At 34.0% G+C, this 27633-nt stretch overlaps 2 protein-coding genes across 2 annotated transcripts in view; one reads left to right on the top strand and one right to left on the bottom strand.

The window, feature by feature from the left end:
- LOC121125352 (uncharacterized) overlaps positions 1-27633 on the top strand; it is a 94771-nt gene that overhangs the window by 62228 nt on the left and 4910 nt on the right. The window contains exons 4-7 of the mRNA XM_040720502.2: positions 13089-13193; positions 15359-15670; positions 27067-27353; positions 27440-27519. Coding sequence (XP_040576436.2) covers positions 13089-13193; positions 15359-15670; positions 27067-27353; positions 27440-27519 — 784 coding nt within the window. The remainder of the gene's footprint in view (positions 1-13088; positions 13194-15358; positions 15671-27066; positions 27354-27439; positions 27520-27633) is intronic.
- LOC121125625 (uncharacterized) lies at positions 4267-6389 on the bottom strand. Its single transcript, XM_040720815.2, has 3 exons — positions 5980-6389; positions 5066-5201; positions 4267-5001 (listed from the first exon to the last, which is right to left on the bottom strand). Exons 1-3 carry the CDS (start codon positions 6147-6149, stop codon positions 4537-4539), a joined length of 771 nt encoding a protein of 256 aa, XP_040576749.1. The 5' UTR covers positions 6150-6389; the 3' UTR covers positions 4267-4536.

Below are 27633 nucleotides of genomic sequence, written 5' to 3'. Positions count from 1 at the left end.
CCATCATTCCTTGTTTTATATTACCAGGTAGTCCATGGAAAAAACAAAAAATTAAATAAGGTTGAGTGATTTAAATTAATTCAAAATAAAAGGATATACAAACAAAACAAACCCTGAGCTCTCTAGCTTATTACTTGTCGAGAAAAGGACACTTGAGCGTGATGGACGATGATCTATATCACTGATATTGGGTGTGATGTATATCGGTCCTTTTTGTATATCTGTATGTTAGTCTATCTGTTGGTTTGCCTGATTGTACTTTTTCTATCTGTCTGTGCGTCTATCTCTATTTGTAAACCTGTCTTTTTGTATATCAGTCCTTTAGTCAATCTGTCTGTTTCTCTGTATGCATGTGCGTCTATCTCTTTTTGTATACATGTTTGTTTGCCATCCTTTCCGTTTCGATCTCCGTCTGTTTTTGTATCCGTCTTTTTCAATATATGTTTGGTCGACTGTATGTGTGATGGTCTATCTTTGAATATATGTCTGTTTTTCTGTATGTGTGATGGTCTATCTTTTCCGTTTGTTTGTTGACACTTAATAACTCAAAAGAATGCTGGGTACATACCACTAGTGAAAAACAACGTAAAGCTATTCAAAAAACTATGTCAATTACAATTTCATTTAAGTCAAAATGGGAAAAAAATTCTAAATTTTAATACACTTGAAGTTGAATTTTTCAATATTATGAGAGAATGCAAGAGAAAATGAAAGTCTTCCTTGAATGAGTCATCTTCCTTTGTACTTTGTACTACATCTTCATTGACAAGATAATATTCTATGTAATATATAAAAATAATTATATATAAAAGCCGCAATTAATTCTTTTCATCGTCTTTTCTGTACTATTTATGTTAGACTGGCTCTTAAAATGGGATTTTTGGAAATGTTGGACCGAAATAGTCCAGAAATGTTATTTTTGTTAAAAAAATGAAGAAATACATTGATGAATATTTAAAAGTGTTTGGACAGTCTTTGAATTTCCAAAATTTGCAGAAAAAAATTACCTGAAAATCGGTAATATTTCTAAGTTCAACTATTTTGTCATTTGTAATAAATAGATATTCAAGATGAATAAACAATCTTTCAAAAGAAGGTTGATATTGTTGCCTTAAAATGATTATTTTTCTTTACAAAAAATGAAAAATTAGATATTGATGAACAGCTTTTAACGCGTATTTTCCATCTTTTTCAATGGAACTGATCGATTTGGACGGCTCATCATCAATGTTTGTTTGTTTTTCCTCTGACATTGTGACCTTCCAGTTACTTCCTGACTCTTCAAACAAAGGACTTGTACAGGTTTGAAGTTAAGAAGTTTACAATCTTAACATTATCTTCTCCAGCACGGGTCACAACAAGAACACTCTGCCTTATATACGATTGTGGAATAAATACTCCCTTGATCGATACCATTTATTTTAACTGACTCCAAACACTTCTGGCTAGCCGCTAAAACAACAAACAAAGTTCATATTTGTTGTTAAGCAACTGGCGCACATATTATTGCTATAAAGAAGAGTCCCTTCTAGAATTTAAAACAGTATTCGTACAGGGTGAATATTAAAAGTATGAGGATGGTCTCAAAAGTTTCCCACCTCAACGTGAATATGACGGCACTTGTAAATAAAAGCTAGTCATATCTATCATGTAGTTACTCATCCAAATTCCATCCATTTTGGACACGCAGTTATTATGTACTAGTCCTTTGAGTGAGTTGAGGTGAGTATTTTTGTGAAAATGGACAAACACTGGGGGTTTTTCCGGCTTGGAAGGTGATAAGGACTCTTTGTTTATTTAAATAGTCATGGAGTTATTTTATTCGCTAATCTTTCAGGGGGGAGGGGGCATTACAAGAGCGTACTACTACGCATCATTACTTGACAAGCTATAGGCAGATTGTCTTGAAATAAAAAGACAATCACTTTCATGTGCAATTATTTGCAGAGAAAAACGCGGAGTACAATTTGGATGGATGGTTACAGAGATGGGAGCATTGCTGGGAGGAGTATGTTGAGTTACAAGATTCTATGTTCAAAAATAAAATAAAAAATTTGGTAGAAAATGCCTGGTGTCTTTGTTAGGTTGGAAACTTTTCTGACAGCCCTCGTATGTATATTGTTATTTATGTTTTTTTAAATATATCAAGGATAAGGGGGAATGATTCCTTCGAAGTTAAATGTAAGCAGCACCACGATCTACTTAAGTCATGGTAGTGGCGTGTGCTCTTTCTTCCTTTTTGCTCATTATTTAATAGGTAGTCGTGGGCGTGTTAGCATCTCCCTCTGAAAGAAGAATTATCAGCTATGTTTGGAGTAAATTGTCTTAAATATGCATAACAATGTAAATATATATGAATTTAAATATGATATTGTACATCTTCTAATACTGTATTTCATCTAAAAGGTTCTCTTCTTCATAGTAATTATTCATTTTCTCCCCCAAAATCATATGACAGGCATCTGATAATAATAAGGGTCTTAATTCAGTATTACCATTTGCCTCACTCCTGCATTCTCCTCCACTCTTAGACAAATCCAATTTCTATAGATAAAGGACAAAAAGTGGGCGCTGTATGCGGTAAAGTGATATTTTATTTATCATTTTAGGAGAAAAGTGTACCTATTTGATTTTTTGAATGATTGTTCATTTATCGAGAATATTTATTTCTTATACTCGTAAATTCTTATGTTTTGACTAATATGGACTATTTTTAGGGTAAAATGCTTTCTTGTTGTTGTTTTGTTTTACAAATTAGGAAACTTTAAGGGCGCTGCACCCCTTGTAAACATTAGTCAATATGGTACAGAATTTACATTTCTTCACTTTGTATCAAAAAGAACATTTTTGGACTATGTCGCCTCAATATTTCGTAATAAAACATTTGAAAACCAGTATATTGTATATTCACATTGTATGTATACAGTTCCTCTATTGTCCTCACAAGAAAATAAGTTTTAGTAGAAGAGGGATAATACTTTTACATATTACATTTATACATCTAGAATGACATTTTTCTTATTTTATGAAGATGATTCTTTTCACTAATGGTTTTTTTATTAGTATCTAGTGGTAGAACCCTTCATTGTCTTGAGTTGTTAGGTTTTGACAACCAGACAAACTTTGTTTAATAATATAGACCATAATTCCCTATAAAACTCTCCGTCTTATTCTTCGTTTTTCATGAGTGTATTCTCACGTAATGACTGAATCCTAACAAAGGGGGGATATTAATGCATAAATCTATTGTAGATGCATTCAATTAATAGGGCATGAGCGTTGTTTACTTATATTCGTTTGAAAAAAGGGGACAGAGAGTGGCGCAGTCCTTTGGCAAAATAATAAAACTCCCTCAATGATAATATTATTTAATAAAAAATAGCATACGTATTTTTCACATAACACGTGAGCTGAAAGTACCAGGATGAACACATAGATGGCCCTTCTTTTTAATTCAACTCATTATCAGTTTGACCTAACTTTCAAAGGAGAGCTGTCAAACTCATGACAATTCGTCAAAGACGAATTAAGCAAATTAATGATAAGATTATTTGAACATGACAAGATAATTGATTTAGCGAATCTACATTAACATAATAAATTTTTCCGCTGGTGTCACGTGTTTTTAGCATTTATTTTTTTAAAGAATTTTTTGTCAATTGCTCTATAAAAAAAATTGAGAATTTGTATAAGAAAGTCATTAAAATTAAAAACATAACAATAAAAAATGTTATCTCTAGTTAGTCTACTCGATAAGGAAAATCTTAATCATGCCCTCACCTCTTTCATAGTTTGTAGCATCCCTCCTTAATTTATAGCTAAGTTTGTTGACGTGACTGTCTACTCATTACAATATTATGAAAATAGACGGGCATCAAAAGAAATCGTGGACGTGGTAGAAAGGCTGGTGATCTAGTTGATCAAATACGTTGATCTAAAAATCAATTGGCTATCAATTCCATTCAACTGGCAAAATAAATGTGCTATGTATTAATTTAAATCTATAGAATATGACGAACCTCTTATATGGCAAAGTGTGGAAAACCCCACTTCAACCGTTAAGTCTTTAATTAATTTTATTAACCCAGTCACAAACCCAATTTATACCTCCAACAGTGAATTTTATCCCCAACAACCAATTAAAAGGAGGATTGATTAGCGAATGAAAAACTTGTCTTGTCTAAATATTAATCTATGTGTCTGGGAAGAAATAATGTCCTTCAAAAAATACAAAAATTTAATTAATTAATTAAAGCACACATAAAGTACAATATATCGTTTATATTTGAATACATATTTGAGTCGAACTATTCTATTACAATAATGACAACACTAATTAATTATGTGAAGGATAACAGATGAATAAATTTCTTAAGTATGTTTGATTCTCAATTAATCTTGATAAAAAATAATCTCTACTTTTTCTGAACATTAGATATGAAGCTTATACAATTAACAATAATAAATAATTAACAATTATTTTTATAAAAAAAAAACGATTCATATAATAATATATAATTGATAGCAGCTTAATTATTAGATAAGTTGTCTACGAGAGAGTGGTGGTTTAAGCATTGTTTTGCTTTTCCCACCTTTGCTAAAGTCGATAACTCCATCCCCGGAGGTATGTTTGACCAGTAGGTGCCTCTTAAGAGTTCCCTTGTACTTAAATATACTCTTACAGAAGGCACAATCATATTTACGTTTACTTTCATTGTAAAATTGGTCTAACTCAGTATTAGCAGCAGCCAATCCCTTACAAGAGGGCGTGGACCATTTGTTCTTCTTAACAATTTGTAGATTCTCAGAAACATTTGAACTGTACTCTTTTTCTTCGTCATTGGATGATCCAGATCTATCGACAGCTTCTACATCAACTTCTGTACCCTCTGTTTCCGTTGGGGAAATCGAAGTCAATGAAGATGAAGAAAAGGAGCTAAATGATGAAGAAGTGCTCTCCGTTTGACCGGAAGATGATTCATTGATGGAGCTCATTCTTACCTGAAAATATATTTAATATGGAAGTATTCGTATCATCAAATTGTTTAAAGGTTAATCAACTTACGTGAGATTTATGACGGAACTTTTCGTATAGGTTCAAGGGTAGTCGTGAAATAAGTCTTTTATTGAGAAAAGAAATGGGAAGATCATGTTGAGGATATTTTTGAGGACGCAGAACCTTCTTTTTGCTTGAAATGTAACTAAAATATGTATAAATTTATTAAGGATTTAAAAACACAATGAAATTCTTACAGATTATATCAAATATTAAAGGGCCGATAAGATAAACCCGAACTGTTTTAAAGACGTATTTAAAACAGCGTGTGGAGCAAATAGCACAAAAAAATTATAATTAACGATATATATAAACCTATATTTATTTAAATGCACTCATTCAATAAATAAATAGTCTAAAATACAAAGGTAGGGATGAAAATCGTGTGTATTATGGACATGTCCAATGTTGATCCTCAAATCTGCTCTAAATCCATGAAGGACTTACAACTATAACTCTTCAACAAATCATTAAGCTGTACACAAAATATATATATAAACTTTTTTATTAATTTCATTTCTAGCACTTTAATGGTCGCTATATTAATTTTTTGTACTTTATTTTAACAAAAATATTACTATTTACAAATATCATGAGGCACATTATATGGTTCAAATGCTCACAGTCAAGGTAACTCCTCCTGGCTCAGAGTAATTTTATTCGAAAATACATAATAAATAAGTAATTGCAAGTCATGCAAATGAAGAGATAGTTTCAATTACTGACTAGAAATAAAAAATGACTAAATGTGTTAAATTAAATAAGCCGGAATTTACAAACGGGACGAACAAATTGTAATTTGTACAGACATAACAACTTGTAACCAACATTTATATATAAAACTGATTCATCACAGTAAATGAGGCCACTAATTATAACAAACTTCTGAAAAGCTATTGATGGATCATAGATCAAATAGTTACCTATTGTAGTCAGCTGAGGATTTTTGAAATAAGGAATTTAGAGCCTCTTGCAAGTAGGACGGGGGAAGTGACCGTCTCTGAAAAGTTACAAAAGCTGAAGACCTCTTTGGAGCTCTAACCTTAGGGCTAGGAGAAGGGGGACGACGAATTAGGCCACCGCTGCTATTCATTGGAGGAGGAACTTTATCAAATATTTCCGAGTTTACAATACTGGCGAGATCGATACCCGTTTGGAATTCGAAATTACGAACGGGCTTCCTCCATTATTTTAAGAGAATAATGAATCCCAGATGCACTATTACCACTCTCAGAATCTTCTGGGTGGAGATTGGATGAGGAAGTTGCCATAGTTTGAGGACGGCATAGGGAATTTAAATTAATACTGCGCGTCTAAGAAACTGAAAATATGTAAACAAAAACAAGGAGGGCTGGAACACTGAAATGAATATGGAACGCGCTCTTTTTTGTGTGATTTACGGGAGTGCAACATAATATTATATAATGTTAATAAATTAAATGATATAAATTGAAACTGTAATGGCTCATATTAAAAAAGATATATTTTTTCTAAATAAAAATTGTACCCATAAAACAATTTTCATTCCAATGACATTATATACTTTTAATTAAAAACAATTTTATAGCAAAAAACATATTTTGTCTAAAATATTCATTATTTTTACAATATATATCCAAGCCAATTTCTGTAAATGAGGGGATGGAGATCAACATGGCTTCAAAAATTGGCATACAGTAATAACCAGGCCTATTTTGTGGCAGTGGTACAGGGGGAAAGTTTATGGTACTCTAGAAAACTCGAACACATGAACGTGACCAGTTCAATAATTCTGAATCAAGAGGCCGAAGCTCATCATTTGGCCGTGAATGTAAGCAAATGAGCACTAAAAATTATAAATTCTGCTCTTGTGTGTTGCGAGGGATGCACTATAGTCCTTTTGGAACACATAGTTTCTCTCTGGGTAGTTGGACTTCATCCAGGGTAAGCCCACCACCTTGAGGACGTCCTGGTACTCCTTGGAGCCTATTTTTAGGCCTTTGGGTAACCAATACGGGGTTATCCTCTTCAAATCTGATGCCACGATTACCAGCATCATTGTGGAGGTTGGGAACTTAGTCTGGTTGACTGACAGGACCTCGTTGACCGCGTAGGTGAGGTAACGTTTGGTATTGGAGTTTCTTGACTAGTCTACGGTCCAGTTTTTCTTGTCGTGTTGTTGTGCTGGGTTTCTAATTACTATTATTTTTTTCTTGATTATGGGTATAATTATTATTATCTTTGAGGGTCCCTAGAATAAAATAAGTATATATTCAAAAATTATGGATTAATTTTGTATGTACAATTAGCAATTTTTATGTAAATTGATTACTCTCTTTGAAATGTGGCACAGAACACCATTTACAAATCACTTGACTATGGAATCGTCGTGTATAAAATAGGTATTCTAGGTTAGAATAGAGTTCAATTTTCTACATATCCATTCATTTTCAATTTTTATTAGTAAATACTTAAATAAAATTTAAATTTCATTTATTACAGAATTTTAATACTATTTATATTAAAATTCCGCAAAGTTTGTACATCTCTCTGACTGTAGAGGACAAACTTTTACGAACATGTGTTGCTAAACCTCAGCAATTCATATTAAAATAGAAAAGGGAAGTAGTACATATTTGGTGCATCGACATAAAATAATCTTGAACAAAAATCAAGAAAAGAAAAAAATAAAACATATTCGTATAAGGACAATTCGTATAAAACGTTTCCATACAAGGACATTTCGGTTAAAAACAAGTTAGTATAAAACCATTTTGTATAAATTTATGAGGAAACTTTAATAGACTTTATGAATTGTCATTTTGTACCCCGAATGTTGGGGGTGTTTTCGGGTATCGTCGATACTTGAGTAATTACTAAGAGCCCCTCACAACTCCCCTCCCCCAATTGTACCCCGAATGTTGGGGGTGTTTTGGATACTGCCTCGTACCAAAACGTGATGCAACTTACCGCCAAAACTTTAAAAAATAATTAAGAGTCCCTCACAACCTCCCAATTGTACTCTGAATGTTTAATGGTGCTTTCGGGTAACACCAGGTTCCGAAATGGGATGGAACTTACCGTGCATACTTGAAAAAACAATTAATAGCCCCTTAGAACCCCTCCCCCAATTTGAACCCAAATGTTTGTTGGTGTTTTCGGCTTCTTATTGGCTTAAAATTATAATCCACTATATGTTCCTCCTATATGCTCGGGGTACAATTAGGGACAAGTGAAGGGCTCTTAGTATTTCTTCAAGTATCAGTGGTGGGGTGCATCCCATTTTGGGACCTGGTGGTACCAGAAAACATCCCTAGCATTCGGAGTACAATTGGGGGACGGTGGGGGCTCTTAGTACTTTGTTCAAGTATCGGTAGTGGGCTGCATCCCGTTTTGGGACCCAGAATTATCCGAAAACACCCTCAACATTTGGAATACAATTAGGGATTTTAAAAATCTCTTAGTAGCTTCTTCAAGTTTCGGCGGTTGGTTGAATACTAGCGGTAACCAAAAACACCCCCAACATTCGGGATACAATTGGGGGTAGTAAGGGGCTCTTAGTAGTTACTTAAGTAATGCCAGTACTCGAAAACACCCCCAAATTCGGGGTATAATATGACAATTCATAAAGTATATGCCCCGTTTTTTCATAAATTTGTACGAAATGGTTTTATAGGAAATTGTTTTTAAACGAAATGTCCTGATACGAATATGTTTTATAGGAAGATACCTATTACCATACCATATATATACATACAGACCAATATTTCATAGACATATTTGAGTCAGTTTGAAGATTTGTATTCTAATTTGTGGGATGAGTTAAAATACACAAGAGTTTAAACTCTAATTTAGAATCCTTGTTTGATTTAAAAAACTTGTTTGGCCCCGATATGGTTTTTCAAATCAAATTTTACCATTTTCTCCTTTTTTTAGTTATGACAATCTACTAAGCCTACTTTAAGTACAATTTGCGGCATACACAAAGAGCTAAGGAATAATTTGTTGATTGAAATGAACGATAATTTGTCCATGAATATAAATGTAATCATCACGCCATTTTGAGAAAATTCATTCTATCTTGTTTTTGTCTTGACATGACATATATTACAAAATTATAGAAAATAATGAATGAGACTTTATATTTGGTTTGGCAACAAGGTTGTGTAGCGGAAGTCCAGCAAATCATATTAAAATAAAAAAAAGGAGTACTCAAATATATCTACATTCTTGAAGCAAAGTTTATGGACGCTTAATAACTCCAACCAATGCAGAGTAATCCCTCCAGTACACTTATATTATAAACAAGCTTTACGTTGCAGAATTTCTTGCCATGTCGTGGGAACATTAATTTTTATTGTTCCCACAAAACTTTATTCTTCCATTGTTTTTTTTTTTTTTTTCACTTTAAAAATTAACAAATTAACGGGAAAAAAGTGAACAACGAATGTAAACTTCTCAGAAAATGAACGAATGAACAGCAAAGGGGTAAAAGGGTCCAAGCCTGAACTTCATATTAAAAAAATCATTATTTTTTTAAATGAGTAAGATATGAAAAGTTAAAGATTCAATTTACTGCAATTACTTTATTAATATGATAAAATTATTTTCATTTAAGACAAAATATGTGTACACAAAAAAAAAAAAATAGTATTAGTTCCATATATTAATAGTGTTGGGTTTCTGTCTGGAAATCGTAAGCCGGTCTGAGGCAGTTATATTTTTTTCGACCGAATTAGTACTGTCCAACAAAAAAGCTCAGTATGGACCAGCCTCATATAAAAGTTCTGTCTAGTTCGGTCCCAAAAAAAAATCGGTCTAGACCGAACTGGAAAAAAAATTCGGTACTGAACCGAGTCTCAACACTAATATTTAGTTATTAAAAAAGAGTATGTTTTTATTGAAATTGATAATCTGAAGAATCTTTTTTCTTTTCCTCAGCAATCATTATGGCTTAACTGATGTGTTGTGAACTTCCCTTTCTACTGCAATCAATTATAACAAAACCGTGTGTCCATAAAAGACGAAGAGTAACCCTGAGGATTTGTTGCAGAGTTATAATTTAAGTCCTTGTTGGACTCTAAGTATAATTGAGGATAGGCATCTAAGAAATTCTTGCACACGGTGTTAGCTCGCTAACACAAAAATGCCCTATGTATTTTGTTGTCAGCTGTCGATTCCCTCTTCTCCCTTGATACCTCATGGCTATTTCACAATTATTTTTGATAAATGCACAAAGTAATTAGTTATTCTATTCTTATGCTCCGTTTCCAAAAGAACAGGAATACAATTTCTTGTTCATTCCTCGTCGTTTATAATGTATGAACATTGGCCATTTTATTATTTATATGAAGAAATTTTGGCTATCATATAGGACTACAAATTAATAACTACGCTTTTAATAGAATATTACCAAGCAATATTATAATACAGTATTGAATATGTAGATTTTAATCATATGTAATTCATTTTAAATCTTATGACAGTATAGTCTGGGAGTAGTTAAGATATAAATAACAGTTGGTGTGATTGACTTATTTGGCTAACTACCAAATGATTTCTGGCTGTTTCTTTTTGGAGGAAAGGAGGCGTGATATAAAGAAATAACGACGTGTGCAACGTTCTTGTTTATTTCTTTCTCTCCCTTCCCTTGTCGCGCCGGCTTGTAGCTGATCAAATGTAACGCCATTGCAGCTAAGCTGTTCTCCTCCAACAAAATATTCATTTCACAGGGTTACCATGCCAATTTTTGGTGTGTGTTTTTTAAATGTCCGAAATAAAAACGATTTTTGGATCACTATCCATATTCATTTAAGAGTTATTTGTTAAAGTCGAATGTTCATTTAGTTCTTTTTAACGTTATTTTCTTCAAATTATCAACTTGTTTATAAACCATATTCATTCTATGTATGCCTGTCTTAATAATAAGTCATGATAATTAATTGATAGTACTTCAGTAGCATAATTTCCTGGTCAATATGCGGTCACTCATGAATTAATTATCATATTATGATAATTTGTGAATGACTGTATAATGTGGAAATTATACAGTCATTGTCATATCCCAGTCCACAGTTCATATCCCGTGAAATTGTTCTTGAGTGAGATCCCGAAAAATCAATCTCGAAATTTATTGATTCAGCGAAATTACGGGATGAGATAGTAAATAGTGTGAATGTCTAAGGGGCAGTGAGGCTGATCGGTAGCATTTTGGAGATGATAAGAAACAACAGAACCAACATGGTAACCCTGGAAATTTGAAGAATGTTTTGAAGCAGAGCAACTCTTTTCATGACTAGAGTTCACAAATGTATAAGAAAAAAAAAGTGCGATCGAGACACATGGTACCAATGAATTAAGAGCCTTCATAATACCAGCTACCTGCACGTTGTTACCTTGATTTTGCCATACAACCTTACATCCAAAAAGAAAGAGAAATATGGCCTGAAATCGTCTGCTAATTAGCCAAATAAGTCAATTATACCAACTCCTATTTATTTCTTAGGCAGAAGATCATTGAAATATTATTTATCTAAAGTTTTTTAAATGAATTAGATATATATATTTAATAATATTGAAATCCTACTTAGTATTTTACAATACTGTATTAAAATACTGCCACGGAATATTTTATTAAAAGCACAACCATACATTTGTATTTCTATATATTAGCCTAAAAAGAAATAATAAAATAGGCAATATATATTTATATACGACGAGTGATCTACAAGAAATTGTAATCCCGGCCTTTTGGAAATAGCCATGACGTATCGACCGAGAGGAGGCAATCGACAGCTGACAAAAAATACGTAGGGAACTTTTGGGCCTGTTATATGTTTTTATTTAGGGGATGGGGGGATGAATTACGGTTACAAAGAAGACAATCTTCTAAATTAAAGGCAGCATATTTATGAATATTGATTTCATATTGGCCTTCCAGAACCTGGTGTATCTTTGTTATCAACATTACTAGAAGGGAATCGACAAAACCAGCATTGCAGGCTACTGTCGTATCAGTATACCTTATACAGTAGTCACATTTTCAGTAGCCTGACTTACGGTTTCACCTTGTTCGAAGAAAAACTGTAAAATATAGGGTGTTTTCTCTTCTTTAGTGTCCATCTTGGACGGAGCCTCAAACAATTCTGAGTCAAACAATCACAAAACTGTGTAAGGAGTTTTTAGGTACAAAATCTTTTGTATCGCCATCTAGCGTTAACCGATCATATTAATACACATTACTATAACCATCTATAGGGAAAAAATGGATTTCCATTTATTGCATCTAAATTATTTTTGTATTGTGCATTTTTAAAACAATTTATGGAATTGCGGTAGCTCATGGACAACGCCCTCGGGATGAATTATTCTCTTGAACTCAATGTGCGTAGGCTTGTACCCAGGCGATCCCTAGAAAAAGTAATATACTTTATGTATATGGACTTCACAAAAGAATCCTAGTTTAGATAGAGTAATTCTAATACTATAATATTTACTTATAGTGAATCAGTGCAACTCCGTCTAACCAAGTAAAAAATACACACAAAACAATTTACAGAAATGATAGGCGAGAAAGCTTTCCTTTAGAGGGAGAAGTTAACGCCTATTAAATAATGAAAAAAGAGAAAAGAATAAAGAACACACCCAACAACCGTTTTTCCTTTTTTAATTTCTAAACTTAGTTTTTTCCTTACAAAAATGTCAACTCTAGTCATCGCATTTCAATAGATCAGCTACAAGTAGCTGTAACAAAAAGAGGGGGGAATCAAATAAACAAGGATTTAGGCAATAATGACTCTGATGTGGATCCTCAAATATATCCAAATATTTGAAAATCTGAATTTTTAGGAAAAAAAAATTAACTAAACTTCAAATATTAGTTTTTCTTGTAAGAAGCGAAAATTCATTGATTTGGGAAGGGTTATAGCCCCTCTAATCCACCCCTATGGACGCCCCTGGGGTAGTCCGTCAGGGGGTAAGAGCCCTATAACCCTTAAACTATAGTAAAAAAATTGAACCTCATATGATTTTTTTCCTCTTTTTGTTTTTATAGGTTACAACCTGTCTCGTAATGTTGTCCACCATTGCATCTTTTGGTATATATTGGTACTTGGTATTCATTTTGCAAAGCTTCAAAGTATCGACATCATCGTTTGAGGTAATGTAATTTAGAAAAAACCCCTTACTTTTAACAATCTAGAATGACTAATTTTCCATAATCGTTTTTTTGGAAAAAGTGTGTTTCTTGGTAGTTATATGTGGTAGCGCACGAGAAGGCTAGCTCGTGTGTCTAAAATAAATATTATAAAATTAATCAGATGATAGAACAAAAGGACTCTAGGCAAAGAGTGGACACACAAAGCAAGAAAGGTAGGTTTTAGTAGTTCTCAATTCTGATTGGCTTAAAATTAGAAGCTGCTACATGTTTCACCAGCTAGCCACACAGCCATAGGGAGGGGAAGTGAAGGAGTGAGTCTCCCTCTTAGTGAAAAGTGACGAATAATTTGATTTGTTTGTTTGAGTGTTTGATTTGAAACAAATTTAGGGTCCTGCCTTTATTTTCTAAATACAAAAAATAGTTTTATTAAACTCCAATTTTTTCAAAAACGAAACAAAAAATACATATATATACTTCAACATTGATAAGTTAACTTTTGTTACCCTGTTTTTAAAACAATAAAATTAAGTGTAACAAAATACCAAATAGAAGTATTGTCCAAAAATTCCTGGGAATTATTCACAGCTTAACAAGAACGAATTTAAATTCAGCCAATCAACGTTTAGAACACTGATAGAAGGTAGAGAAGCAGGCACATCAACAGCTGACAACATAATACGGTGTAGTTTTTGGTGTTTGTGAGGTAATTCCGTGATTGGTCATAGCCAGTTTGAATGTTTGAGCCCACGAATCCTGCATATTTTGAATTATATAAACAAATATTATTTAAGCAATTGTTTCCCTAATTACTTTTCGAATACTTATTATCATTATTATTTTATTTTTTTACTCGTAAATTAATATATAATTTTATAAAAAAAAAATCCAAAGATGCATATTTATTAATAAATGATGTTATTTAAGATATTTTGTCTTTCTTTTTGTCCTTTTTAATTGGAGTCTAACAATTGTTGCCACGTATTCCCTTTTTCTTACTATCTTTTCCGTTAAAGAATAATTTTGAGCCTAGCTATGTATGAGCTCATAGTTATCCATGTCTAGATTCTTTTCGTCAATCTTGTATTCGACAACGGAGTCAAATACATATTAATTCAATGTATTTAATTAAAAATCATAAGTTGATTTACAAAATTGCTCAGAAATATTTTTACTCATAAACGAGGTGTATTCTAAAAGTAAGGTGACTTTGTATTTTTTTAGGAAAAAATATTGTTTTATTCATCAATATTTATGTTGACCACTTTAGAGTAATTCCCCCAGATATAATAAACTTGTGCCAACGCTTTTTCCAATCTTCGAAGTACTTTTCATAAGCACTTTTCGGTAAAGCCTTGAGCTCTATCAGAAATGGAGTCTTTATCTCCTCAATCTTTGCAAATCCCCATCCTTTCATATATCTCTTCAGTTTTGGAAACAATAAAGAGCCACACAGGGGCAAATCCAGGGAATATGATGGTGTTGTTTTCGGCCAAAAAATTTATCAGAAGCAAGTATCAAAATCAAGCCTTTTCGGAACAAACTTGGCTGACTCTTGTGTCATGGCACGAGCCAACTGATATGTCAATATCCTCAACAACGTCTCTGATAGTAAATTTCTTCACTACTGCTCATCTGTAGTTGATGTGCTTGGGCGTCAAGAACGAGGCTCGTCATTGGCATCTTCCCGGCCATCTTGGAAGAGTTTGTACCAATTGTACAGTTTTTACTCAGAACAGATTCACCGTATGTCACTGTCAACATTTCACGTGTTTTGGTGCTCTTAATTAATTTTTCTATACATAATTTGATGGAAATTCTTTGATTTATGTTTTTGAATACAAAAAAATCGCCAACCCGCAAAATAATTGTAACGGTTATACTTCTCACAAACAAACTAAACATATTATATAGCTGACATAGTAAATATAAGTTCGTAGCGAGTGTACTAACATTAGAAAATCGAGCGTACCAAATGTACGTTGCCCGCAAAATTTTAAAAGTCACCTTAGCTTTTGAACACACCTCGTATTATGCATCACGGAATATAAATACGTTCTCCTTTTCTTTTTCTTTTTTATATGACGGGCTGAGCTTGTGCTATAGACGCTCGTTGCTCAAAATGATTTATTTGCTTTATTAATATAGATATGTTAATTGTACTTTAGGTCTGCCAAGCTGTTCATGTTTCGGAGCGAATGCGAGTTATATGTTTATGCATATATTACTTTATGCCTACGCTGATACTCATGTACTGTTATGGCTTCATATTCCACCATCAACATATTGATGAAATTAGTCATGGGAGAAAAGAGGTTGAGAATGAGAGAATGGAAGCGGAACATGAAAGTTTGGCTATTGACTGGCGGATTTCACGTTACAAGATCTACAAACTCACTGCAATAATGTCTCTTATCTTTAATATTGTAATAACGCCTTACACCATGAAAGAGGTTTTTATCACCATCGGAGGATCAAAGGTAAGTGAATAGTATATTCTTCAGGGTAGATTAGATAAATCCGTAGCTCTTTTTTTTTTCTATGAAATTGGCAAAATGCATAGAGCTGTACATTTGTTTATAATTACAAAAAATATATCTATAAAGAATGGATTTTTCTCCAATTATTTAAAAACGCATTAAAGATTTAAGAGTTCTTCAACAAGGACGATAAGTCCCCTTTCTACAATAAAATTATGAAGTATAATAAATCAGATTCAGTAAAAAGTTATGAGCGTTTTTCGTTAGATATCCTATATCTCACAATTAATACATTGCACAAAGGGAAGAAACCTTAAAGTATGCTTAAAAGTTAAGGTTACTTTAAAAAAGTTCATTTACAGATTTGTGCTTCGTGAAGCCAGTTGTGTGTTTCAGTGTTCCACAATGGAAGTAAAAAAAAAAGAAAATTTGATACATTCTTCAGTATCACTACAACCAAAGTGAAAAGGTGGAGCAGATGGCCAAAAAAATTGTACTATTTATAGAACCAATGCATTATCGAATGCAAAGGTAAAGCAGTAGTTCCAACGATGCCGTTCTGATAATATGACGTCGAAGATGAGGAATGCTCTAGTATGCCAATTATAGAAATATAGATAAAATAATGATAAATCGTCGAGTTGGAACGGCATGTGAGTGTTTATTACACTGCCAAGGAACTGCAGATGAGCCAGAAAACCATCATTATTACTTACCTATTTGTTTAAAAGTTCATTGAGTCTACGGGGATGTCAGCAAGTCTTGGAACAAAATAAACGTTGAACAATTAATTATACTTAGCGGCTTTAAGTGAAAGTCTAGAGAATTTTTATTTATTGAAACTTGTTTATTACTCATTAGAGAACAGTATTTATAACATGGAGTATCATTGACATCAATCCCACACTCACTGTGACCCTGGAACGCTTTGCACACGTTCACAAGGTAGTGGTTCGACATGTTTCGCCACTCTTTCTCAACTGATTACTTTAAGGACTCAATACTGTGACGTTGTCCACAGGCCTTGCCTTCAATTTGCCACCAGATGTTGTAATCAAGGGGATTCAGGTCGGGGCTCTGTGGTGGCCTGAATTCCTTCGGTAAGCCACAGGAACCGCATACTATTGAATGCAATAATTGGCTTTCTTTGATCGCTTTGTGAACTTTCAAAACTAGGAAACACTTTTGTTTGCAAAATCAACAAGTAATCCTTGCTGGTCAATCTGTATCCAATAGGGTACCAAATTGGCTTCATTTTGTCACATTCCGATGAAAAAATGCCCAACATAATTACTGAGGTCAGATGTTTGGTGATGGACACTCCACAGAGGTTGGAGTTGACTTTTTTAAAACATACGAGCCAATCGTTTTTGCCTATCGTACATGGGATCCCCTGTAAATGTCTTATCGTCCTAGAAGAACAAAATTCGGGTTTTCCACCGATCAAATCGTAATTGTCGTTGTTTTTCTTTGAGCAATGGCTGTTCAATATGTCGGAGAGACTTACTACCAGCCTTTTTACGGCAATCGTACAATACATCAAATTGAAAATTCTAGCATGCCCGGTTACATGATGGTTTAACCTTGTACTTCTATTAACCCTGATATGTTCATTGTTTTTAAATTTGATTGTTTATTTATCCCTTGGCCGCTTTTTCCCTACAGTCCCTATTAAAAAAATAATGTGCCAAGTCATCATGTAAATATAATTTTCTAATGTGTTTACTAAAGTGGCGTGGACAGCTACTTCTCTGTTCATTTTCATAAATTAATAGTAAGAAGTCTATTGTGATGCGCTCAGCTTCATATTTTCTTCCAGTGTGTGTTTGAATTATTTTTATAGACGAAATGAAATTTTAACCAGAATGGGCAATCGGTAGACTACAAAACCTCCACCCGAAACCCAAATTGAGTTATGTATCTCATTTGTTCCGAGGTTATGGTCCATTATGTATTTTTACGTTTTGTGTTATCTTGACCCTCTAAACTTATTGCCATATTACTGAGACAGAACAGGGGCCTCTGCAGGGATGTAGCTTCTCCCCAAAACAATAGATTTTTACTTTTTATTAAAAAAAATTGGACTAGATAAAAAAAACGTGAGTAAAAAATTTTTAAGATTTCTTTCGTCAAAAAAATGGCATTCCACCAAATTATGCAGTAGAGAAAATATATTAAAAATTTCAATAATGTCCCTGTATGTATAATCCTGCAGCCACCCCAGACATATATAATCCTCGTATGAAGGTTGATGGAAATCGATTAGTAACTTTAGCAGTAATCTTCGTGGGTAACAAACCAACAGAGGCAAAAAGATTATATCCGTCCAGCTTCGTTAGCAAAACTAATTAAAAAAAACATTATTTTGGATAAATCAAACATTTTATATATATTGGAGGAGGGGCAACCCCTTCCCCTTGCCGACGGCCGGGGGGGCTGGGAGCACGTTCATACTTTGAAATTGTAGATTAAAACAATGTATATATTTTTATTAAATTTTTTTATATAAAATTTTCTGTCCCACAAAAATTTGAGATTTTATGAATGTATTAAAACAGGGATTGGGAAGGATTTAGTGTTTGATTTGAGACTTACTACCAGCCTTTTTTACGGCATTGGACACCGTTGAATGGCTCACCGATAGCTCTTTAACCAAGTCCGTCATACTTATCTTCAGTTTTTTCATAAAAGCTTTTTTGCCTTTTCAGGCTTTAATTTGATCGGTCTTCCACTTATATGACGATCACTGATGTCTCAACCCTTGTTGAACTTAACCCTTACCCTCCAGAAGATGGTTCTGCATGTAGCAATCCGTATATTCCGATAAGTTCATGCTAATGAACAAATTTTATTATTCTTACTTTCATATAGCAAATATATTCAGTCTTTAGTTAGAATTCCTTTATTGGTGACCCGGACAACAAATATATTACCTCCTACAACCCGTTCACAAGATATTGAAAATCCTGACCTTGAGACGACCACACTCCAGCAGTCAAATCCTCTTCTGGAGTAAATTTAGCTATGTACGACGCTTCCCGTGACCAGACCGGGTGTTCAAAATTTCGCCTTCAAAGTTTGATGAAGAAGACCCTGAAACATGATTTTTGAAAATATATTTCATTTTCAAAGGCCAAGACATCATAAATGATTTCGATAGCACCAGGCGATAATAGCTGTACTACCTCCTAACATAATGAGAAATGTTCAGAAGGAGAAATTATTGGATTCTTTTAGAACTCTGAACGAAAAAGCTTCAGATCTCTATGGTATGCCCTCAAGAACGCGTGAAAAGTGCCCTTGATTTTTTGAAGCAAGAATCATTATCGGCTTTGGAAATTATGGTGTAGTGGATAGTCTCCTCGACCTTGAGTTTGTACCGGATCTCAAAGACATTCTAGCGAAAGAGCTAATAGTCAGATGTGTCCCAAGTTCACTCAGAGCCATCCCCCGATTGAAAACGGGAATAAGCAAGGAAATACCTACGAAGTATTGTGATGGTCTTAAACAATCATCGGGGCTCTCCCAATCCTTAGAGCTGCATAATGGTCCACTACCATCCTATTCCTATACCTCTACCTCACAGGAGCTCCTTCAAGCTTCGTCTTCCTCCTTCCCAAGAACCTACTGGGCCCCAACTGTTTTTACGGAAGAAAAAACTTCAACGCCATCGTAACCAGGTACAAGGTAACACAGGACGTATTTGCAGGCAATATTTGACGTAGAATTTGTCGGCAAGGACTTGTTCGGGTTTCAACTACCCTTTCAATAGACTTCTTTCAAAAAACTATCGAGGCCTCAGCTCTGAAGAGCTGAGGTAACCAACACATATATCGACCTAATTTACGTGAAGGACGGTCTCAGGAATATATAATTCCTTGTTTACTCAGTAGCTCCAGTCTCCATTTTACAAACAGCTTAAGCCAAACATATCAAAAGAGAATCCAATCTTCCCCCTCTTTTTACTTTTGGAGGGCAACGAGTCATACCAATCGGTACTGCGTTGGTGGATTTTGTTATGGAGGCCATAAGATACTCTTGGAAATTTTATATTTTTGACAACGGCATCCCTATTTTCGGTATGGATTTCCTAATAAAAAATAATTTTTCTATAGATCTGACAAATAAATCAATTTTCAAACGATCACATACAAACGTGACACACAAAGTGAATTGTAACTTGAGTCACCTAACCCCATCATCTGTTGTGTCATATGTTTATGCACGTGACTTTCTTCTCCTCTTCTCAAAGATTGACTCTCGCGTTCCACTCAAGCACTCAGTGACACACTCCATCGTCACTACAGGTGCCCCATAATTTGCCAAGGCTCCGAGGGTCAATGGACCTAAGCTAGCATTCCTCAAGTCCAAAGTCAAACTCTTGCTTGACACCGGAGTACTACGACCTTCTTCTTCTCCTCATTCTTCGGCGGTGCACATAGTTGAGAATTCAAAAGGTGGGGATTTTTGTCGCCTGAACCGTATGTCAGAGCTTAATCGATACCCCTCCGAATATGAGAGACTTTTCTCCAAACCTTGGAGGCTCCACGTTATTTTCAAAGCTGGACCTTTACAAGGCTTATCATCTGATCCCAGTCGAGGACAAAGGTATCCCAAAGACGCCCATCATCACACCCATTGGCCTTTTCGAATACCAATGAATATCATGATACTCTATTTCACGTTCTTTCTAGATTGCAAGAGCCGGCCTTCGCTTCTCCAAAGATAAATGCGTATGAGCCAAGCCCTCTCTCGATTTCTTAGGACGACACCATGTTAGCACAAGGGAATATACCCATTAACAAATTTTGTTGAAGCCATCCAGACCCTTGCCCCTCCAAGATCTAGGAAGGAATTTCAATCTTTATTGGCTCAATGGCTCATGTTCTGTCTCACCCGGGATTTAAAGTGACTCTGAGACGTTAGGATAAGTCTTTCGCTTAGCCAAACCTTAAAGCAGATATATAAGAATGAACACAAACTTGCTTAGCTTGTCAAAAAAACAAACCAACCATACACCCAAGAACTACCGGCCCAACTCCTTTCTAACAAGAACCGAAAAGATTCTGCTACATAAATGAAGACTTGGTCGGACCACTGCCGCCCTCCGATGGCTTTAGGTACCTGGTGATGGTCCTGTGTAGGTCAACTTGGTGGACGAAAGACCTTCCTCTAGGACATACAGGCAGAGACTGTGGTCAAGGCATTCTTCTAGAGATGGGTCGCTAGATTTGGAGTGCCTACCTCAATCCATCCGCATTCGATGATCCCAATTTACTGGATCTCTGTGGACAAGGTTGGGGCAGCTCCTAGGATCAAAAAACCTATCCAGAACATCTTATCATCTCGAGTCAGACGGTATCCTTGAAAGATTACTGTACCTTGAAGAGCGATTTATCTTCCAGAATGTATGAGTAGGGAGAATCTCAGATCGAGACCCTTCAGTTTGTTCTGCTTGGTCTCTGTTCGTTTATATCAAGTGTTCTAGGGGGTGGATTTTCTCCCCTTCATCACATATTGGGAGAATCCCCTAGACTTTCATTCTCCCTGACAGAGGAGTTCGAGACTCCTAATCATAAAAACCTGTTCCAGAGGTTCCAAGTATTAAAACGCCCCGCCGAGAGTCATTACAGAACTGTCTGTTAGGATCCGGTCTAATATTGATAAACTTAATAGTCCCACATATGTTTTCGTGAAAAATATCCCTATACGTCCAGCGCTTTCGCCTACGTACCTCGTACCCTTCAAGATGGTATCCAGGTCTCCTTGCTCTTTTAAACTAAATCTTGTTCATCGTGTTGATTATTTTTCCATTGATAGACTTAAACCGGCATATTGTATTAAGAATATTTTGCCGTACTTCAACATTGATGTACATTAATTTAAAAAAAAATCATTTCAGACTCTCTGTCTTTGTATTTTATGTTAATTTATTGTTTAATTAGACCCAGAGTCTGGTGGGAGCATTGTAGCAACCCGTATCTTCAGACGAGTTCATGCTAATGAACAAGTTTTATTATTCTGATATTATGTAATTTCATATAGCAAATATATTCAGTTTTTAGTTAGAAATAACATTGTGTAGTTCCTTTGTGAAGACATTCAGGGTCTTTAAAATATCATAATTGCTAAATCCGGTGCAGGCTTAACGAGCTACTTCTTGCCTTTTTTGTTCAATTTTCGTTAATATTTATGTGAGACACTTGGTAAAGAAGATGTTCAAATGGAAAACAATCAGGTGTTCGTTTTTGTTAATGCAATTTTTGCATAAAATTAACCAAAATCTCTCAAAATGCAATTAAAGTCATGTTGCAAAACTTTTTGATGTTTTTGATATATATCTCACAATTGTTTTGTTCAGACATACAGGAAAACTCATTCTTTTTTAGATGCATACATATATTATCGTGAGAGTCTTTGCTATTAACGCCCCCCCCTTTGAAATTATTTTCTTATCATTGTTAGAGTAATGAGTAAATCTGACGCCTTGAGACTCATACCAAACCTTTTAGTTATGATAATCTCCACCAAAGATATTGTTAGATTGTGATTATATAAAAGGGGATCGGTAGAATAATTGTTCATACTGAAACGCCCTTTAATCAATTAAGACAAACGTGTTATTAAATACATAAACGCAACGCAGGTACCAACACGAGATTTAATATAAACAAGGACAGATAAATATATGGGCAACTGCATATATAAAACTCTAAACATATATACACAGATCAGTATTGACATAACACTAACAGATATTAGAGGTCTCACTTGATCACACAAAGAAAGTAACTGGAACGAAGATTCCACAGCTTCATTGCAGAAAATTGACAGTTCGTTTTATTCGACTTGCTGGTATATATCGAGGATGTCACTAACACGTAACGAAACCATTTCTATGACCACGAAGCAAAGGGTCTAAATGAATTATTTCTGGTTCGATTTCTTCTTCTTCCATATTAAGGTTCTTCCATCAATTTGCCGACAACAAACTTTTTGTTTCGTTCATGGTTTTTTGTTTTATTTGTTTTCCTTTCCACTGAACCACTTTCTATAAAAAAAGGAGATTGCCTGGCCTTTTTGTAGGAAATTAGCTGCACAAGTCAAGGAGGGAACCTCTTCATGAAAATATAATTAGCAATGTTTCCTTTGAATCTATTCAGCTCAGAATACTCTAAACTTTAGTAAAAATAATTCACAGAATTTGGAAAACATATTTGTTTGGCCATACCCAGGTATGGGCACCTGCTAGTTTTACGTTAGTCTGCTAAACGATATTATCCTGATTTCCTTGACCGTTTCGCCATCGCTAATTGTCCTAATTTAGTACAGTTCATGGGTCTGCTAATGCTAATTTGCTAATTAAATTATTTTAGTGCAAAGCTCTGTTACATGACCCACGGATTACCTAGGAATCCGTCTAGTTATGAAGTTTTGAATAAGGGAGGAATTATGAATATTCAGAGATGTGTGTTGTTCTTGACCTAAAACTTAAAACTTTTAAATATTATTTGAAAGGAAACATCAGAAACGGCTAGTATTTGCATGAATAGTTAGGTGCGTCCACAGAGGGTGGGACTGAAGGGACTGTACCCCCCCCAATGAAAGATTTTTAATCGCTATGAATAAAAAAAATTAAGACTTCTTCCTCACTTAAACTCGTGGAAATGGTGCTAACAGTAGACATGAACAAGGTATTTAGTTTATAAGTATACTAATTTGAAAATTGATTTTTGGTGAGCTCCTTCCGAACAAACTCAGGTTACTACTGAAACTATAGGTTCAAATATCAAATTTTCAAAAACCAGTAGATATCTAAGTAAGTAAAAAGTAATGATGGGAATAGCGTTTTAAGAATTTTTGTATTCTGCTAACTTATAATCAACTAATTTTTTCTTAGTCCACTTACTGGCGGATTAGCGATTAGCGGAATGCCCACCAAATAAACGATTAGCATAAAAATGAAAAGGAGATAAGAGATTGAATTAGCTCACAAGGGTTACTGTATAGTGCAATCGTAAACCTTTCTTAATCTATAAGAGTGTAGTTTATGACGACGACTACAATAACTGGAAGAAGAACAATAAGTATGTAAGAAAAGTCTACAAGCCCGCACAGGGGTGTGCGCATTGGAGGGGGGGGGGCTATGTCATTAGATCAAAATAATCCTTTGACAAAGCAAAAATGATAGCCCACTGTGTCGTGGATGTGGTTTAAGAAATGAAAAACCACTTCATCTGGTTTATGAATGCCTAAATTTATGATTGAGAGGACAATATTCAACTTTTTCAAGGATATTCCGTCTCCAGCCTCTCCAGTTTTTTAATGAATTCGGATATCGGTGGCTGGCTGAAAAACGCACCATCCCTAGACACGTTCAGGACAGATTGCAGTAGGATACCTAATCCGGCAAACTATTGCAAGGGAACTAAAACTTAAAGTTATTTTTGTATGTGCCCATACGGATTGTATGTTTTATTTGAAGCGTGGCAATAATTTTTCTATTATCAAAAACAAAATAAAAAGCAAAAATTATAATGGGAAAACAAACATTATAAATTTTATTTTTTGTATTGTAAACAGGGATGATCGGACCTCAAAAAAAAAAAAAAAAGTCATTTCAACAATTTTTTTAATTTTAAACATTAAAAACAGAGTTTGTTTTAAACCAAACCCCCTAAAATCAAGAAATATATGTATATATAATCCTACAAAGGCCCGGCCTTGTGTGACAAAAAGAGGACTTCTCCCTTTGTTTCTTATTTAAAACGCTACATCAGGTCAAATCCTGCAATCCTATCAGTAGCCTGCCCAAAAACACTATTAAAGATATTTAACTGTTTTCAAAGGCATCCATCAGGACTTAACGATGGAGAAAAAATCATATTCTTTAGGGAATGAGATATATTAGATTTTGAATTATTGCTGAGTAGCTGCTGTGGGAGGGGATGTCATTGTTAGCAATAGATGTGACACTCCCGGGTATGTAGTAAATGCTTGTTAGTCTTTTTGACCTCAAATAAAGTGAATGATGATTGCAGTTGAAGATTATCATCAATTGTTTCAATAAAGCAAGGTTTGTCTCTATGTATAAAAAACAGTCAGGGGGTGCACTGTACTCGCATATAGTGCCCTATGGTTTATCATAAACATATTTTGATCTAACAAATAACAATGTAGTCATATTGGTGAACTATTACAGGCTTGAGAATATAGCATCGAACGTGTATACTGTATATCACGATCCTTGATGTGTATCACTTATATATTTTTGATCTTAGAAATAACAATATAGTCGTAGTAATGAAATAATTCAGGTATGAAAAGTCGAAATTACAGTACTGTTTCTGCAAAATGGGATCACGGGTTACTTTGTTTTTGTTAGTGAGATTAAGGTTCTCTTCAGTCATGTTTTTAGTGGGGAAAAAAAATCAAAATTTTATTATTAGTGGGGCCTGGCTCGCTGATTTTTGACTTGCCTAGTCGATATAATATCATGTTTGCTGATGACTGGAAATATTAGCTGATTATTGCAATAGTTTAGCCGATTTTTACTTATGTCAAAAAGAAAATAATATAGGCTAGATTTTGGGCTTGTTAATTGATTACATTCACATTAAAAGTTTCAATGTAATAATTCAGGTTATTCTAGACTGCAGACTAGGACAAGTATTACTCTTTGGACCGGGTATTCTCAACCTTTCTTTAGTCATGTAGTACTATTAAAATATTTATTCAAGCAAAGTACCCTCACACCAGCACAAAGCATTTTTAGCTTCAGTGACAGGGGTCCGCAGAATGATATTTTGGAGGGTTCTTGGTTTTTCGAATTTTTTGAAGAGAAATACCATAATAGAAAATTTTTGCAAAAAAATTTCAAAATATTAAATTTTTTGGAAGGAAATCAAAAGTTCACACCTGTTCACAAAAACTTAAGTTTTTGAAAAAAAATCTCTAAAAATCTTATCCATTCAAAAAAAAATTTCATTTTTTTGGAAACAAATTTCACAAATCCATATCTATTCTTAAAAAATTTACTTTGTTTGGAATATAAATTAAAATTCACAGCTGTTCACAAAAAATAATAATGATTGGAAAAAAATTTAAAAATCCATAACTATTCACAAAAAATGAAATTTAATTCAAATATTACATTTTCTAGTAAAAAGCAAAAATTCCTTAATTTAGAGGAGGAGGCTATAGCCCCTCTAGCCAACCGTTTACAGAGACCCCTTAGTTATGTACAACTTTTAAAATATTCTTTCAAAATCTCCAGTGCCTACTGGAGTTCATCCAAGTATCCCAAAGGGTATGCGTACCCCAATTTGAGAACCACTGCTTTCGACAATACGTCAAACACACACTCTTTTTTTCTTCTTCCTGTTTTGGCCAACTAAGGGCTATATTGTTATAAGTAGAATAGGAAATACTTATGAAATGAAAGAGGGACTTGCAATCGTGTAATCGTGACTTTTATGTTGTTGTTTTTTTTTTGGATGATCTAGAACAGAGTAGCTGAGTGAGAACGTATTCAAAAACTGGATTGTACAGATTCCTACATATGAAAAAAATGCATATTAAAAATATTGCAAGACAACAGTTTCAGCTAAACTCTCTGACATAAAGGATCATGTAAAAAGTAAGAAGCACGAATTGAACCTTTTTCTTCCTTCCCGGTAATCAAAGATATATTTTGCAATAGTTAAAAATCTCGTGATACAGCTCGAGCAGAGGCTCAAATTGTCTTTATTTATTGTCAAACATTCTGCCATCAGATCTTGTGATCACATGGTAAACGTAATTAAGAAATGATTCTCTGATACAGCAGTGATAGATATTGCAATGAATAGGACAAAAAGCAGAGCAGTCCTTAAGAAATGTACTTATGGCATCACTTTATTCATAAGCAAAAGGAACGACCTAGGTCCTAGGAAGTACAGTATTTTGCTCGTCGATTCAACGGATATATGTGTTGTTAAGTATTTAGAACTAGCCATACATTACTTTTGTAAAAATTCAAAGAAATTGGAGTCTACATTTGTACAACTTGCCCCTACAGAAGAATATGATGCAAATGTTATAGTCCAAGTTCTCAAATTGATACATAATGAAAATACAAGATTAGGATTTTTTGTAAACAATCTTTATATAAGTATTGAGTAGCTAGTTGTGTTATTGTGTATGAAAAACGGGTGTAACATTGAGTTATTTTCTACGTTATTAAAGCAAAATATGTACTTTGTCCGACGCCTAATTCCTCCGGACAATCCCGGGTATTACCCTTAGTAATGAATAAATGTATAATTTTAGATCTATAATATTGCTAAATATAATATTCTGAACCATTTTCTGTACATTTAGTACTTATTTCTTATTCATGAAGTTTTTATTTATAGCCTTCAGTTTTTTGGGACCTATGTATATCCTGGTTTGGAGAAAGCTACTCTCTTTTTAATCCATTAGTAATCTGGTGCATAGATTCTCATTTACGACAACTGACCAAGGAAGTCATATTGGAAGATGTCTTATGTCGTCGTTCAGCAAAATCCATCCCTTGTTGTGCTAATAGTCCAAATGATGTTTCTTTTAATATTTATAGAAACAAAGAAGTTCCCATATCCCTTTTGGATAAAAATGGACTCTTTAAATCAAATTATGCACCGTCATCAAAAACGATAATGTCGTGAGTTTGGTCAATCATTATATTTCAATTAAAATAGTTATTTTTATGAAATTAAATTCAAATTAAAGTACAAAATTTTCTTGTAGATCCCTCGAATATCCTTTGGCACATCATAGAAAATCAACAAAGCCTCCATGTTATATTGAGAACGGAGAAAAACATTGGGGTAGGTACTCAAGCTAGTAAATAGAGTTGTACAATCAAAGCGATATTTTTTGTAATTTTGAAAAATTATGTAGTTTTTATTGCAAAAATATGTTATTTCTATTATTTTGTTATT

This window comes from Lepeophtheirus salmonis, chromosome 10 (assembly GCF_016086655.4).
Source record: "Lepeophtheirus salmonis chromosome 10, UVic_Lsal_1.4, whole genome shotgun sequence".
Taxonomy (NCBI): Eukaryota; Metazoa; Arthropoda; class Copepoda; order Siphonostomatoida; family Caligidae; genus Lepeophtheirus; species Lepeophtheirus salmonis.
Note: the sequence above shows the minus strand (reverse complement) of the source record. Positions and strands in the feature narration are given on the sequence as shown.

Bases quoted from the DNA above. Each gene is read 5' to 3' on its own strand.
- LOC121125625 (XM_040720815.2), bottom strand. From the start codon at position 6,149: ATGAATAGCAGCGGTGGCCTAATTCGTCGTCCCCCTTCTCCTAGCCCT. The intron at 5,202-5,979 runs GTAACTATTTGA...TACATATTTTAG, and splicing joins TCCTCAGCTGACTACAATAG to TTACATTTCAAGCAAAAAGA. The intron at 5,002-5,065 runs GTAAGTTGATTA...ATATATTTTCAG, and splicing joins AGTTCCGTCATAAATCTCAC to GTAAGAATGAGCTCCATCAA.